General features: G+C 52.3%; 1 protein-coding gene across 1 annotated transcript in view; it reads right to left on the reverse strand.

The window, feature by feature from the left end:
• Positions 1–672: 672 nt before the first annotated feature.
• The window catches only part of LOC132445506 (ATP-dependent RNA helicase DHX15), a 31217-nt gene continuing 14539 nt past the window's right edge, over positions 673–17350 (reverse strand). The window contains exons 7-14 of the mRNA XM_060035562.1: positions 14546–14632; positions 13837–13986; positions 13313–13421; positions 8358–8549; positions 5544–5666; positions 4793–4983; positions 1953–2122; positions 673–1418 (exon numbers count right to left, since the gene is read on the reverse strand). Coding sequence (XP_059891545.1) covers positions 1301–1418; positions 1953–2122; positions 4793–4983; positions 5544–5666; positions 8358–8549; positions 13313–13421; positions 13837–13986; positions 14546–14632 — 1140 coding nt within the window. The 3' untranslated portion in view covers positions 673–1300. The remainder of the gene's footprint in view (positions 1419–1952; positions 2123–4792; positions 4984–5543; positions 5667–8357; positions 8550–13312; positions 13422–13836; positions 13987–14545; positions 14633–17350) is intronic.

Genomic DNA, 17350 nt, shown 5'->3' on the forward strand with positions numbered 1-17350 from the left:
GCCTGGGTCTGAGCTTCAGTGGGTGGCGGTACATCTTCTGATGCCACCCGTTCCAATCCCCCTCCCTGTGAAGATCTCTCGCTCGGCCAATCTAGACTCCCCTCATGGGGGATGCTGACCCACAGACTAGCTCCAGACTTTGGGTTGGAGTTTTGTCGTATTTGCTGCAACACCTTGTGGTAAGTTGTTAAAATCATTTTACTCTAAAAGCAAATGCTCACGTTTAACTGAGCAACCATCTGTAGCGTGGAATATAAGCTGATCTTGTTAAAATCTCAGGTTGGTATTCCCGAAAGATGCTATGAAAGCAATTATTTGGTTTGTGTTAGTAAATGTGGTAAGGGATAGTCAAGATTTTTTTTAAAGGCGTGATATTATGCCACCAGGTGTGAGTGGAACCTGTTACAAGCAGTTTATAAATCTGCCTTTTCCTGTGTTTTAGTGGGCGTGTCACCCTAGATCTATACTGGATAGATGAGCAACATTTGCTGCAGTCCACTGGGTAGCCTGATCTATCCAACATACATCTAGATGGACATGCCTACTTGTGACATCACTAAAACCCAGGAAAAGCCAAATTTAAAAAATGGCGAATCATACTCACACCTGGTGGCATAACATCAACCCCGTAAAAACAGATAAATAAAAAGAAGAGACGAACACATACATATTGTTTTTTCTACAAAGACAGTTTTATTAATTTGAACAGTTGACATGAAACTTGAACCATCAGTGCACTCTTCCGAAAGTCTCCTTGACACAAGAAAATATTCCTTATACCTACAATCAAAATACACTTCCGTCCAAAGGAACCGGGAGCTCAGATTAATAGCGTTGAGCAGTTCTTTAAGCAGAGCAGCGCGGCAGGAGGCCGCCGCCACAGCCGATGTTTAACCGGGGATCGTTGAACACATTAGCATTTCTCTTGAGGAATGTTGATCCTTGGCAACGCTGTGACAGAAACGCTGCGACAGGCCCGTCATTTGCAACCACTAGAACACATTTTTTTCTCCGGGGTTTATTAAAAAAACGCACTCGTGTTGAAACTGCAGGGTAGCTGTGAAGAAACCCAAGGGGGATGGGGGGGGAAGAAAAACCTTGAAATAATAAAAAACACGAATCGACCGTCGTGACACCACATGTCACACCGCACGGAGAGGAGACGGAAAACAAAGGAATAACCGCTAATAAAATAAAACAGTGCTCAGAAGAAGACTTCTGGTGTTGGTTTTGTACAGCTGTTGCGGGAACGACTCTGTGGTGGTGGTACTGGTGGTGGTGGTACTGGTGGCAGGGTCGCTCAGTACTGGGTGTACTCTTTGGTGGAGAGTTTGGCCACGATGCGCTCCAGCTGCCTCTTGGCCTCACACTGGGGGAAGTTCCCCATCTCGTAGTACTGGGGGGCCACCTTCACCAGCCTGGGGGAGACACAGGGAGTCAGAGAGGGAGTCAGTGAAGGGAGGAGTGGGGGAGGGTGGGAGAGTCTGAGTGAGTGAGTGAGCGAGTGAGCGAGAGTCTGAGTGAGTGAGTGAGAGTTTGATTGGTTGATTGAGAGTCTGAGTGAGTGAGTGAGAGTTTGAGTGAGAGTCTGAGTGAGTGAGTGAGAGTTTGAGTGAGTGAGTGAGTGAGTGAGTGAGTGAGTGAGAGTCTGAGTGAGTGAGTGAGAGTTTGAGTGAGTGAGAGTTTGAGTGAGAGTCTGAGTGAGTGAGTGAGAGTCTGAGTGAGAGTCTGAGTGAGAGTTTGAGTGAGTGAGTGAGTGAGTGAGAGTCTGAGTGAGTGAGTGAGAGTTTGAGTGAGTGAGAGTTTGAGTGAGAGTCTGAGTGAGTGAGTGAGAGTCTGAGTGAGACAGTGAGAGTGAGTGAGTGAGTGAGTGAGTGAGTGAGTGAGTGAGTGAGTGAGTGAGTGAGTGAGAGTGAATGTGTGAGCTTGTGTTGTGGGTGTGTGAGACGCACCACTCTGGCTTGATGTCGGTGCAGGTGCGGATGTAGTTCTTGGTGGTCAGCACAAACTCGTTGTAGAGCACCCACTCGGGCTTGTGGTCCAGCACGGTGGAGGGGTGCAGCTGCACCACCTGGTTGTCCTTCACCGTCAGGTAGTGGCCCGTGCGCTCCAGGTGGGCGATCTGAGCAGGGAGGGGAGAGAGAGGGTGGAGAGTCAAGGATCAGGACACCTGAACAGCAGCACTGAGCTGACAGCGGAGAAGGCTGCTCTGGGGAACCGGAACGTCCAGAAGAAAATGTTAGGAAGAAGGGCTCAGCGGTCTGAAGAGGACCAGGAAGGAGGCTAGGGTCTAAGGTATAAAAAAATTAAATTTGGTTCCTGTTGGTTGTCAGTTGAGGCCATGGGTAGGTAGGGAGCTTATTTTATTTATTTATTTTATTTTTTCCAGCGGCAGCGAATGATAGGTAGGACTTTTTTCTCTCTCTTTTTTTTTTACAGCAGCTCATAAAATAATTTGGGTCCGACATAAATTGACAGGGTCGTTCGGAAACCGTAACCTAACAAAAAATTGTTAGGCCCTAGGGTCTGACGGCGGAGGCTAGGGTCTGAGGTAGGAGGCTAGGGTCTGAGGGAGGAGGCTAGGGTCTGAGGGAGGAGGCTAGGGTCTGAGGGAGGAGGCTAGGGTCTGAGGGAGGAGGCTAGGGTCTGAGGGAGGAGGCTAGGGTCTGAGGGAGGAGGCTAGGGTCTGAGGGAGGAGGCTAGGGTCTGAGGGAGGAGGCTAGGGTCTGAGGGAGGAGGCTAGGGTCTGAGGGAGGAGGCTAGGGTCTGAGGGAGGAGGCTAGGGTCTGAGGTAGGAGGCTAGGGAGGAGGCTAGGGTCTGAGGTAGGAGGCTAGGGTCTGACGGAGGAGGCTAGGGTCTGAGGTAGGAGGCTAGGGTCTAAGGGAGGAGGCTAGGGTCTGAGGGAGGAGGCTAGGGTCTGAGGGAGGAGGCTAGGGTCTGAGGGAGGAGGCTAGGGTCTGAGGGAGGAGGCTAGGGTCTGAGGGAGGAGGCTAGGGTCTGAGGGAGGAGGCTAGGGTCTGAGGGAGGAGGCTAGGGTCTGAGGTAGGAGGCTAGGGTCTGAGGGAGGAGGCTAGGGTCTGAGGGAGGAGGCTAGGGTCTGAGGGAGGAGGCTAGGGTCTGAGGGAGGAGGCTAGGGTCTGAGGGAGGAGGCTAGGGTCTGAGGGAGGAGGCTAGGGTCTGAGGGAGGAGGCTAGGGTCTGAGGGAGGAGGCTAGGGTCTGAGGGAGGAGGCTAGGGTCTGAGGGAGGAGGCTAGGGTCTGAGGGAGGAGGCTAGGGTCTGAGGTAGGAGGCTAGGAAGGAGGCTAGGGTCTGAGGTAGGAGGCTAGGGTCTGAGGGAGGAGGCTAGGGTCTGAGGGAGGAGGCTAGGGTCTGAGGGAGGAGGCTAGGGTCTGAGGGAGGAGGCTAGGCTGGAGGTAGCGTTGAGCTCAGGGGATCTCGGCCGTGCTCAACAAAGCTGCATTTAAACCACGATCCTGAGCCCAGTCCTGGTGCCTGGGTCCTCGCTGAGCGTCTGCTCCATCGTTTGTCTGCGCTGCTCAGTGGAGACCCTCCACGCTCAGACGACACAGGCAACAGCCATTCCCTCACATCTTGCACTCTCACTTTACACGCACAGATTTTTAATTACAGCTAAGCCAAACAATCCGACGCTAAACAAACAAGCAGAGAACAGAATATACACGTCAGTGCATTTAAGGCCAAGCCGACCGGGCTGGTTTCAGAGCTGCCGGAGAGAGAGAGCGAGAGCGAGAAAGAGAGCGAGGGGCTGTGCTTTGCAGCCACCGGTGAGGCTGCTGTGATTAGCCCGGCCAATCAGTCTCAATAAAGACCTTTTCAAACAAAGACACAAACTCCCAACGCCCCGCAAACTTGAACACGGGGCCGCAAATTTGTCTCCCCGATAAAGGTTAATGTTGACAAATATTTAAATATTAATGTCGTAACTCAACTTGTCATGCGCCCCCCCCCCCCTCTTTTCTCTGGTAACCGCGGCAACGGAGCCTCGGCGAAAATGCCATTTGTTTCCCTGTGCGGTGAGTAAATTAACCTAATTCGGTGCTGTGTGTTTAAATCAAAACGCCCATGTTTGCGCACACTTTAATCCGCTGTTGTTATTCACGTTGCTTCACGGTACGCTGCAATTGATTTAGATCCATTAATCACCGCGGTGACAGGGAGAGGGTTGGTAAGCGAAAACCCCATCACAATGGCCTAAAGGAACTACGGCATCCGTCTTCTGATCTGGGATTCGTCCAAAGAACCACTAGGATTTGTTGCCATGGCGAGGCCTTCATCTTCCCCAAAGCCCCAAAAAACATCAAAACAGTGACATCCAGAAGATCCACACAAAACAGGAAGATCATAAAAAAGATAGCAACAAAATGGACGTATATTCCAATCAATCAACCAGCGATGAGACGTACCTACAACTTACTCCTTTCCAAAAACCTGCCCCCTAAAAAAAAAACTATTAAAAAAAAATCACACGAGAAACCGGGACCACCCATTGGCTCTGCCTTGTGCCTGTCTCAAGGCCCCACCCCCCCAACTAACCTGCATGAAGTAGCCGGTGACCAGGCCCCGCCCTACCCCCACAGGCCACACCCCCTCACCTCCACTGACCTGCATGCAGAAGCCCGTGACCAGGCCCCGCCCCTCCACTGACCTGCATGCAGAAGCCCGTGAACAGGCCCCGCCCCTCCACTGACCTGCAGGAAGAAGCCGGTGACCGCACCCTCACCCCCCCAGGCCCCGCCCCCTCACCCCCCCAGGCCCCGCCCCTCCACTGACCTGCATGAAGAAGCCGGTGACCAGGGCACGGCGGATGTTGATGTAGTAGTCGCGGCTGGTGAACTCGGTGCTGCGGCGCGGCAGGCTGAAGCGGTCCATGATGCGGGACAGCTGCTGCCGCACGTTGTCCGCCGACATCAGCGAGCGGTAGTTCACAAAGTTGTCGTAGCACCACTGGGTCGCCTCGTGGTCTGGGGGGGGAAGAGGGGAGGGACGGTTAATGGGAGGCAATGAGGAGGGCAGGGCCGAGGTATGGATGAAAGAGCAGCGGACGCTTCTGATGAGAATGTACTTCTGGTTACCTCAGAGTGGGTGAGTGTCTGAGTGAGTCAGTGAGTAAGTGAGTAAGTGAGTCAGTGTGTAAGTGAGTAAGTCAGTGAGTGTCTGAGTGAGTGTCTGAGTGAGACAGTGAGTGAGGCAGTGAGTGTCTGAGTGAGTCAGTGAGTGTCTGAGTGAGACAGTGAGTGAGACAGTGAGTGAGTCGGTGAGTGTCTGAGTGAGACAGTGTCTGAGTGAGTGAGTGTGTAAGTGAGTGAGTCAGTGAGTGTCTGAGTGAGTCAGCGTGTGAGTGAGTCGATGACTATCTGAGTGAGTCAGAGAGTCTGAGTGAGCTAGTGAGTGTCTCAGTGAGCTAGTGAGTCAGAGTGAGTCTCAGTGTGAGAGTGAGTGAATGTCTCAGTGTCTCAGTGAGTGAGTGCCTCAGGGTGTGAGTGTGAGTGTGTCTCAGCAACTGAGCGAGTGTTGGACCTACTCTGCTTGAAGGCGTGGTAGACGTTGAGCAGCGTCAGGTGGTCCCCGTCGATGTGGGCGAAGCGCATCTTGGACTCATCCGCCGCCTTGCGGGCCTCGGTGGGGCGCATGAAGCACTGTGGGACTAAACAGGGTTGGTGTGGGCCCCAACACGGCCGCCCGCGGGCGTGAGTTAAGCAGTTCCCGCATGGAGCAACATAACGCCTCTCTGGGACTAGCAGAGAGGCTCAGAGGCAGCTCGCAGGGCCCTGCCCCCCCCACCCCCCACCCCCCCACCCCCCTGCACACGGCGCCCGGGGCGCCAGCCGAAAGAGAGAGAGAGGTGGGAGTGAGGGAGGGAGTGAGGGGGTGATGGACGGACGGACGGACGTCCAGAGTGAGTGGACGGCCTCTTTCTCTCGCGAGGAAGGCTAACGCCTCGTGCCCACTGCACCGTCGGTCAAAGGACTCAGAAGGCGTGGCTGACGGATGGGGGAGGTTCCCAGGGTCGTCAGAGCCTGAGTAGTGTCACAGTGCTTACATTTGCATACGCGATATGATTGGATGACGGATCCGTCGCTGCCGAAAAAGTGTACAATTTTTCAACTTTTTGACGGAGCCTTCAGCGCACGGACCCACAATGCATTGCGCGTCCGTCCCCGTTCAAAGTCAACGGACGGATGCAGTGGGCACGAGGCGTAAGGTGGCCGTGGACGAGTGTAGCACGCACTCCGTCTTATAACAACCGCAGACAAAGAATGTATCACTTATCCCGTGGTGGCTGTGTCTCTAGGAGACGCCTTCAAATCCGAGATGCGTGTTTGGCGTCTGGGAAAGGAAAGCTAGCTTGTAGACAATGCAAAGGGGCGTTTGCAGAACTATCAACACTCTTAATTCCACCATTAAGCCACTTCTGATCACCATCTGCAGCTATGAATAAATATAAATGCAGGGAGAAGGATACTTGCTCCGACAAGCCAAGAAGTAAACCTATGCAGTTCGTGCTGCAGCACAAAGATGTCCAAAAGCACAGAACAAAATACCCTCCGAGGCTCCCCTGAAGAGAAATAAGAGTCTTCCACTTACGGCTTCGAGGAAATTGTAAAGAAACATGCCAAAAGTGAATTCAAACAACGTCTGTCATCCTATATCGCTCGTCGCCTGTGTTATTCTATTTTATTTTATTTCATATTATTGCATTGTTAAGGAGAGTTTTGGACACAAAAAATATAATTTCCAGCTATGACTGCTTTGCCCGTTTTGTTGTGCATTCGACAATGAAAGAACTTGACTTGATAAGGGGCCAGGGCTCTGCGTACATACAGACCGGGAAGGAACCCACACACACACACACACACACACACACACACACACACACACACACACACACACACACACACACACACACACACACACACACACACACACACACACACACACACACACACACACACACACACACACACACACACACACCTCATCACCATGGCAGGACGGGGAGAACGCTGAGATATAGAGTGTGGTTAGGATCCAGTCAGACTGATGAAGACAAAGCCAGCGGCGAGCGAAGGCAACAACCGTGAGCTATCGAGCCAAACGTCAAACGCTGAGAAACTACAACCCACTATACATCTGTCCACCCCTCCCAATGCGTCAGCCCTGTCTCCCTACACATCAGTCCACACACCCCGGGTCCCCAGCCATGCCTCCCACCAGCCTATAGACGCCGGATGAACCAACAGCAAGACTACCGCGCTGATACTGATTAGCACGTGATGAAGGCCGTGAGACATGCTTCGATCCGACATTTTGGAGAGGCCAAGACTGGCCAGCAAAGTCAACGGGGAAGCTGCGGTTTTCCAGCTTTGATAAAATATATATAATACAAATATAAAAAACAACTCACTCTTCCTTTCTCTTTTCAAGGGTTTCTTCCTTGCTTATTAAGGCTGTTTCATCTTGCCCTATGGGGGGCTAGGGTTGGGGGGGGGGGGCATAAGTAAACGGCCTGTTAAGCCCTTTGAGACTGAACCTGGGATTAAGGGCTACACAAACAAAATTAAATTGAAAGAATCTTGACCTCTCCAATATGGCGGCCGTTGAAAGCCTAAAGCCCTTTCCATGTACGTCCATGTATGTGAGGTCCACTGTTAGCCCGCTGGTTAGCTAGAGAGCTGGACTACAGCCGGGAACGTCGTCAGCCCCCACAACCCAGCCCCCCCTCTCCTCTCCTCTCTCTGGCGGCGGTCCCAAAGCCAGCCAGCGGTTGTGGTCTACACACAACACACGCCGCTCGTAAACAACCGCGGATGGAGAATACATTGACGGTGGAACACCAATGAGATTCATCACATGGAGGCACGCTGTGCTTCATCAGGCAGAGTGGTCAAAGTGGAACGCGGTACTTATGCGACGTCACCAGTCAGGTCCGTAGCAGCAATGCTAGGTAAGAGCATCGTGTGGTCGCGGCATCAATGCAAAATTATTCGTTAAAAATAAAAAATATAAATCTTTTATACTAAACGAAAACCCCCAAAACAACAGTCAATATGTCAGACCCTTAATTCAGATTCAATTTCTACAACTAAGATAAAACAAAACACTGGCCCATTCAAATATACCAGGCTCGACATTGTTGGCATACTGTTAGTCTGAGATTACCACAGAGGACAGGGGGGTCTCTGCCTAACACCCCCGCTCTGGCCTGGCCTCCGTGGGGGCGAGTGGAGGTCCCGGACAGCCAGAAGGGGGCCTCTACGCGGGCCACAGGGCCCGGCGGGGGTGGGGGGGGGGGGCGAGGAGGCGGAGGCGGAGGCAGCCAGCCCTGGGGCGTTACCTGACAGCATGGCGGTGATGGAGAGGATCTCGTTGGAGCAGTTGAACTCGCAGCTGGCGATCACCATCTTGGCCAGCTGGGGGTCCAGGGGGAACTCGGCCATCATGGAGCCCAGCTCCGTCAGGTCCCCGTCGTCGTTCAGCGCCGCCAGGTAGTTGAGAAGCTCCAGCGCCCGCATCAGGGTCTCCGGGGCTGGGGGGGGGGGGGGGGAGGAGGAGGAGGGGGTCATCAGTCAGAGTGGATTGGTGGACATCAACACGGTGCAAGGGACGGAGATAATAAATACGTGCAAATGGATTTTGGAAGGGAGCAGGGCGGTCCAAGCTACGTGGAGTGGGTGAGGGGGGAGGGTTGGGTGAGGGGGGAGGGTTGGGTGAGGGGGGAGGGTTGGGTGAGGGGGGAGGGATGAAGGAGGGAGAGTTGGAGGAGGGTGGGTAAGGCGATCCAGGGTAGCTAATGCAATCACTACGGGGGGGGTGGCGGGGGGGACCTTGTACTAAATGCCTCCGCACAAAGGGCACCCCCCCCCCCCGGTTACACGATATCTCCCTCATCTCTGGAGGTGCAGTTATTGACCTTCAGCTAGCGAGCGCACACGTCTCTCGTCCGGTCGCACGTTAACTCAAATGCAACCGGGAGCTCAGCCACTCTGCTTGCTCCCTTCGTTTTGATTTCTCGAGTAATTCCCCCATTTCATATCAGCAGGTAGGTATTTTCTTATCGATCGGAGGCATCAGGCTAACTTCTCTTCCCCCCCCCCCCCCCCCCCCCCCCCCCCCAACACACACAGAGCCGCGTTGCTTACCGTTGCGAACGGGTCCGTCTGATTTACAAGTACTGGTAACGTGGTGGAAACCCAATCCATACGGCCATGGCCCTCATCAGAGGCCAGCTATTGACCACCGCCGCGACGCGCCAGAACCCGATGTATTAAACCAGCGGACGCAAATCGATGGGAGGAAAAGGCTAAAATGCCCATTGCGTCGCGTTGGCTTTGAAGAGCACTTCGGCGAGAATGTCACACAACAAATGAACACCCCCCACCCCCCACACCCGCTGCCTAGCCCTCTTGTAAATTGCTAGATTTATTTTGGGCCTTTAATGACAATAACAAGACACGTGTCGCCACTAAATCTGTGCCGACGCTTGGATATCACATAAGCGGGCATTTTTCCGTAAAAGGGCCTTGACGTAGCCCGGGGTGGATGTGTAACCGGTGGGTTGCTAGTTCGATCCCCGGCTCCACCTAGCCAGGTCAGGTTATCCCTGAGCGAGACAACTAACCGGAATTGCTCGTCTGCTGTCGCATGCACGGTTGACTCGGCCGAATGTGTGTATGAACCATGCGAGTCTCTTTGAATAAAAGCGCCTGCTTATTGCCCTAAATGTAAATGAAACATCTATTCATAATGATCATCGAGATTTACTATAGGATCGTTGATGGTTTTAAATGAAATAAAGCTACAATAGGGACGAATTAACCAACCGTGTGTCTGAGCCTCGACGACCTCTGAACCCATGAATCATGGAAACAAAACGATCGTGCATGCCTGCCGGGGGCACCACGAGACCACTGTTGTCCGTCCCCCTTCTTAACCCCCGTTCCTCTCAATGAACCCCCTTTCACCACTCATCGAGACCAGGGTCTTAAAGTGGGAGGAAGGTAGTGGGGTGGGGGCGAGCGTGGGGGGGGGGGGGTCAGCATCACACACACCCGTAAATCGGCTTTGAAGCCTGAACCCTAGGCTGCTGTGCTCGCTGCCTGGGAGGGGGGGGCCGGAGAGATCGCTCCAAGTGGATAAATAAGAGAAGGGGGTAAGCTCTTCCCTCCCCCCCCCGTCCCGGCTAGACTCGCCAGACGAGAGCGGTGGGTGAGTTGAGCCGTGCCGGGGTGCGTTATTTTGTGAAAGGTGGGGCAGGTGGGAGGCTGGGGGTCAGTCACGTCTCACTGGAGGAATATAAAGGGAAGGCACTAGCAGAGGTGATAGCGGACCTATTGATGTAACCAATTTCATTCTCAAAATGGCGTTCGCCACGGAGGATGGGGAGAGATGGGTTTAATCTCGGGCGGTGAGATGAAAACTATATTACAGCGCGAGAGAGTGTGTGTGTGGGGGGGGGGGGGTGGGGGGGGTGGAGGTTAGGGCTAAGAAAGAAAGAAAGGCCAGGGGGGGGGGATAGTAGGGGATGGGGTCCATCTTGGGAGCCCAGTGTGGTAGCGGGAGCCTTCAGGGAAGTGTTTTTTCTAAGCTGTGTACCGAGCCAAGCATGGTTCTTGCACCATTTTTAAAGTCAAATTTAAGACTTTTTAAGACTTTTTAAGACCAACACATACATAAATTAAGACCCAAAAAATGTCTGAAAAATTATTTGATAGAAAAGGTGTGTATAATTGAGTCACTTATACACATCAACCGTAGCCGTAGTACTAGCAGTAGTAGTACTCTTGCAAAGTTATCTCGGAAGCGCGCGGACACGACGATACGCGAACACATTAACCCACCCGTGTCACCCATAGTCACCCATGACCGTCGCTTAGCAACCGGACACGCTGGGGTTGATATGTTACCGGACTACTGTAACTACTACGGAGTGATAACAAAGACATGAATCGGGCAATAAATCCACCGTCCTTGACAGCGGTCAAGTTTGGAGTGCGGAGTGGACCAAATGCGAACTACTGCAGCTTTCCTAAGTTAAACCCCAAACTAATCGGAATAAGTGTATGCATGTCGATTATAGCAGACGAACAGATTTACGAACAGATAATTGTATTCCGATTGAGGCGTATTATATGATCCTTTTCTATTCCGATTGAGCTGTTCTTCCACAACTATGCGGATCAGATGTGTCCATGTAAACACGGCTGACAGTGATCACACACACACACACACACACACACACACACACACACACACACACACACACACACACACACACACACACACACACACACACACACACACACACACACACACACACACACACACACACACACACACACAAAAATAAATCAAAATTCAAACAAATATTAGGCAGCCCTTAATATTCGAACCTGTTATGGCAGGCCAAGAGGGAGAGCGAGAACCCGACGCAGTCTACTCATAATATTGTAATGACCACGGAAGAGGCATTGAATGAAGTATTGATTAGACAGCGATTTATTAGATACCTAATAAACCGTCGGAACACGCAGGACCGGTAACCATAGCAACGCCGGTAAACAAACCCCGCGAAGCCCAATCCAGGTCTTACTGAAGGAATTTAATGGTCATAATATTATTAATAAATATTCGAATATTAATATTAATAAACAAACAAACTTCGAATATGATTTTTGGGAAAAAGTCCGTCACACAATTCAATTAATTTACTGTTTGGAATACTTACATTAAAATGATCCAGCATGAACTGTGATCCATAGTACCGCGATAAGACATGGCTGTCGGTGTCGTCCGTGGGCCAGTACCTCACATGGATATCCATCTGTTTGCTTTTAGTGGTTTTGTTCACTCATCGAACATGAGGACGTACTGTTTATCGTTTACGCTGCGTGACAGCTCTCTTTTTATGAAAGATGCGATCCCGTATTTGGCTAGATAGGCCGTTTTGTTTTCACCGCAGGTGAACGACTTCGCAAACTCAGAATCTGGGAACATAGCAGCCAAGACGTTACTAATGTCCTCGTTCGATTTGAAGGAATTATGTCTGCTCACCGTGTGGAGAACCCACAATACCTCCGCCTTCTGGGTTTCTGGTGGCGACACAAAGCCGGTTAACGCCGTCTGATGTGAAGTACTAGCCACGGATGCTGAACTTTTCAGTCCACTTCTTTCAAATAATACGGGCATCGCTGTAGTCCCGCTAGCTGCCACGGAGTATCGGATATATTTCTGCGACCTCATGTGGGACTCAAGAGCTTTTGCTCCCATGGTCCCTAGTATGAATGCCTTTCGGGATAAACAACACCTTGCCTCGTAGTCACCTGCCTTCTCCAACCACCCCCGAAACGTATCTTCCTCAAACCATTTCTCATTGAATTTGCACTGTCCCATCCTGAAAGTAGCGCAAGTTGGCCTAATGATGTCAACCGTCACTAGCGAAAAGTAGCGCCAGCAAGTTAGCCTACAGACGCAGCTGCAGGCTGCAGATGCAACCGGCCCCCCGATGACTGATGTCAACGTTAACGTAACGTAAAACTCCTGAAAATGCCGTAATTAAAAGACGCACTAGGTGATTTGTTGTGCGCGACAATTTCCCAGTCTTAAAAAACCCTCTGCAAAATTTAATACCTAGAGCAAATTTACAGTAAATTTAAGACAATTTATGGCCTTAATTTTACACAAAAAAAATTAAGACTTTTTAAGACTTTTTAAGGACCCGCGGGAACCATGCCAAGTCGGAGATGTAAAAGCCAAGCCGTGCCATTGTACCCTCCCCTGTCTAACCGCCGCTCCTGCGACGAGGGGAAACGGACCCCGCTCTGGTGATGTAGCCTCATAAAAACTGCAGAGCAACACACAGACGAGGCACATATCTCCTTCCCGAGGAGCCCTGCCTAATTCCCAAAGATTCGGTCCGCGCTATTTGATATGTGCCAAGATTGTTTTATCTCTGCTTGTGTTGTTTTTTTCTCCTCCCCCCCCCCCCCGCTGAGCTCCCAAGTGACACAGCCGACCCAGATTTGATATTACACATCAGAGTACAGCTTAACCAAAGGGATTGTGCGATTTCACAGCCGCTTTCCCCAGTACACGGCATTCATTTGATACAACAGACGACGTTAATGGATAGGGAAGTGTGTGTGTTTTGTTTTTTTTCTGCCGCCGACAAGACAAAGATTCAACCCTTTTCCTTTTTCATGTGGAAACGCAGAAGTCGGGGACTCCGAGCGAGCGACGTCTCTCACGTGGCGGAGGTGGAAAAAATATAAAACGGGTAAAACCCAAACCGACCTGGTGGATCCATGAAGTCGAAGTGCACCAGGTCGTCGATACCGAGCTTCTTCAGCTGCAGCACCACCGAGCCCAGGTTCGACCGCAGGATCTCGGGGTATGTGTTGTCCTGCGGGTCACGGAGAGGGAGAGCAGAGCTGAATCAGTCGGAGCAACCGAAGAGCCATTCGAAAAAGAACGAAAAGGGTCTCCGTTTACCCGGGCATCGCTTAGAACCAAGATGGCCACAACCTTGTTCATTAGTCACAATGTGGCGAGACACTATTACTACTAGAGCCCAACCGATACGGGATTGGAGATATATCTGTGATAGGCTGACATCGGCACACCGATATACCGCTCTGGCTCGAATAACTACGACAAAAACGTAAACAGAGACTTGGAAATATCTCAGAAACCAGAGACAACCATGTCCTCAAGGGGGGGGTGGGGAGGTAGGGAACCCAAAAAAAAACTAATTCTGCTGTTTTGGTCAAGAAGACGAACTTGAGAACAATACAAATAAAAATAAACCTGGCACCGACCTGCATCTCCGTCTTGTAGGCCTTCTCCGTGTAGAGGCGGAAGCACTTCCCTGGCCGGGTCCTCCCGGCGCGGCCTGCCCGCTGCTGGGCCGAGGCCTTGCTGATGGCCGTCACCAGGAGAGACTCCACCCGGATACGGGGGTTGTACACCTGGGCAGGTGGCGGAGGAGGGAGGAGCAGAACGCAAGACACGTGAAACCGGAATCAAATGGACATTAGCCGCGCAGCCTGCTGTACGGCAGCAAACCGGGCTGTCACACAGTAGTAGATGAGTAGTTGTGGTGCGTGTGTGTTTAGCCGTGGCCGGTAATTGCCAGCTGTCGACTGGTTAACGTGAATGAAATCCGCAAGAAATGTAAACCGTGTCAGACATTTCTGCGGGTTATAGAAAATAAACACTGCCCAACACACACACGCACACGCACACACACACACACACGCACACACACACACACGCACGCACACGCACGCACACGCACGCACGCACACGCGCACACGCACACGCACTCCTTGGCTGCAGAAATGTCAGTGGAATAAATAAATGAGCGGCCCCTCCATCTCCTCCTCCGTCCCCCGCGTCGCCGTGGTTATCTTGGGGTTCCCAGGCCACAGAAGCAGACGATCGGGGGGGGGAGATAAGACGGTGTGGAGGCGCCGGGGTCGGGGGTGTGTGGGAGTGGGGTCAGGTGAAGGGGGGGGGGGGGCTAACCTTTTGCTTGGCAAAGCCGGGATCAATTACAAACACCACGCCGTCGATGGTCAGGGAGGTCTCGGCGATGTTGGTCGACACCACCACCTGTTGGAGACGGGGAGAACAGCGGGGGGTGAGGAGACACACCGCAGAAGGGGGGGGGGGGGGGGGGGATCAGAGGGCCTCTAGCCCCACTAACACCGCCAAAGGGCTGCTGGATGGAGGAGATAGAAATAACAGACGGTGTGGGGGTGAGGTGAGCCATTTGAATGCACCTACCGCGGACGGAAAACTAAAAACGGTACATTGTGATTCATCTTAACATACACTTTCTTCCCTCTACTAGTTAGTACACATTGAAAAGAGCACAAAAAAACAACCAGAAATAATGTTTGAAACAGGATGAAACCGATAATACGGGAATAGTACCTTTGTCAACGGAATTACTACGGCAGGCGACGTCCGCCAGGAAACGGGGGACATGACATGTCGTGCTGCGGGGTTGTGTTCGCTACGCTAACAAGCCAGAAACACACACGACTTGAGTTGTGCGTTCGGAGCGGGCCAGTGGCTGTTTGTTTTGGGTCGCGATGCCTCGGCGCTGCATCGCGGCTAATGCGACCGAGCAGGGGTGGCCCGAACGGCAGCGGCCCAAAACACACACTCACAACGCGGGCCAGCGAGCCGTCAGCACGCGGCGACGACCGCCGCGACGCAGCTCAGCGTACGTCGCAACCAATTACAACTGCTCTTTTGTTCCAGTGGTTTGCTCAAGGGCTCCTCTGCCATCTTGTCTTGTAAGGACGGTAGAAACAGAGCTCCTCCAAGTGTTTCTGCTTGGTTGGAAGAAACTTAAGAAAAAAAACTCTTGGGTAAAACTCTTGGGAGAAATGCGAAAACCTGGCAAACCTAAAATTAAGAAGAATATGTACCCACGTTAATGTGTGGGGAATAACGTTGTGTAACGGTACGGGAAGACTAATTTCAGCGGAAGGAGGCACATTTGGGGGGGGGGGGGGGGGCACAAGGGGGGTGACTCACGCGCAGGATGTAGCGAGCCGAACCCCCCCCATCCCCCCGGAACGGTTTCAGATATCACACACGCTTACCCCTCCATCCGACAAACGCCCAAAATGAAACCGAGGAGCCAGGCAGCGTAGCGATTAGGAAGGTGGGCGGAGAGTTTGCCCCAAATTAATCAAATAAATAAAAGCTGTGTTTGTTTGCGTCTGTGATGTTCCCAGATGAGTCACGGGGGGAGGCGGCGGTGGTGGTGAACTCAGGGATTTATGTCAACGTTAAGAGGGGACGACCAAACCGCCCTATTCCCTCTTCCCCTCGTGATTCATCCTTACTTCTGAATAAAGAAAGATCCATTACCAACACTGTGGAGCGGAAACACGGCGCGATGCAGATCTTTGAGGGGCGGGGGTTGAGCTGGGATCACATGGCGGGGCTGGGACTGGGGGTGTGGGGGGGTGTGTGTGTGTGTGGGGGAGGGTTTGCGTTGCAATTCCTCAACTGTCAGGGCTTGTATGCGAGCTGATCAAAGCAGAGGGGTCAGGCCGCAGAAAGAGAAAAGTGGGATGGTGCGTGAGTTAAATTAAATGGTGGTCGGGCTGCGAGGCCGATGCGAAGAGAGGCATGTGGGGGGGGGGGGGGGGGGGGGGGGGGGTGGAGGATAGCTATGTAGCCAGCTCAGCTCCCAGTTCTCCGGGGTCTTTTTCCATTACAATTATCCCCTATAGCGAGCCCGTCTACGAGGATGACAGCTGAATAAGAGCAGAGAAATCAAATGAGTCACAACACCCTATGGCTCATTCTCTCACTGTGGCTCTTCCACCCTCTCTCCATCCCTTCGCTGTGTATCTGTGTCTCTCGCTTTCTCCCCTTCACTGTTTCCATGTCTCTCTCCCCCCTCTCTCACTTCAGTTTTCCGTGTCTCCCTCTCTCCCTTCACTGTGTCCATCTCTCTCCCTCTCTCCATCTATCCCTTCACTGTGTCCGCGTCTCTCCCTCACCATCCCTTTCCCATCTGTGTCTCACTAGTCTCTCTTGCCTTTTTCTTTTATGTGTCCCTTTCTGTCCGTCTCACTGTCAGACTCCGTCTTTCTGTGCGGTGTGCCCTCCCTCTAGCAGTCTGTGTGTATATCTCCCTGTCCGTCTATGCATCCGTCTTTGCTGTCCGTCTCACTCACGGTCATACACAAGCAGAAGGAAGAGGGGCGAGTGGAGAGAGACGGAAAAGAAACGCTGTGGGGGGGGGGGGGGGGGCAGCCTCGTCTTACGTAACCGTGGAAACCAAGAGGCCGGAGAAAACCCTTTGGACTCTTTTTACGGCGGTCCAACGCTACAGCGACTCGTGGGAGCTGCCGCCCCAGTGTCCAGGCAAACAAAGCCGAGACGAAGACACCCTGTGCTGTGGATGTCCGAGTTCGCGCATGAGCTGCCAAAACGGTGAAGCTGAATCACTCCAAGAACTATAATAAAAGATAAACGAAGGGATAAAACACAGCCCTGGTTCAGAATATCTCCGGGCTCGCAGTTTCTTCAGTTATAAGACTAGCGATAGCTAGTTAAATTATAGACACTTACCCAGCGCCGATATCGGCAGGGACATTTTAAAAAGTCGACACAGATGTCCATTAAAAAGCTCCAGCCCGGGCCAGGATTCTCTTTTGTTATTTTTTTTCTTTGCGTTTCCAGATATATTCGACAGGTGCAGAGAAATGTCCCATCTCCGCAAAGTCAATGAGCCGGACAATCGCGGTCTGGGAGGACGGAGCGCGGCCAAGAAATGGATGCGCCGAGCCGCCAGGTGAC

This window comes from Gadus macrocephalus, chromosome 17, assembly GCF_031168955.1.
Source record: "Gadus macrocephalus chromosome 17, ASM3116895v1".
Lineage (NCBI taxonomy): Eukaryota > Metazoa > Chordata > Actinopteri > Gadiformes > Gadidae > Gadus > Gadus macrocephalus.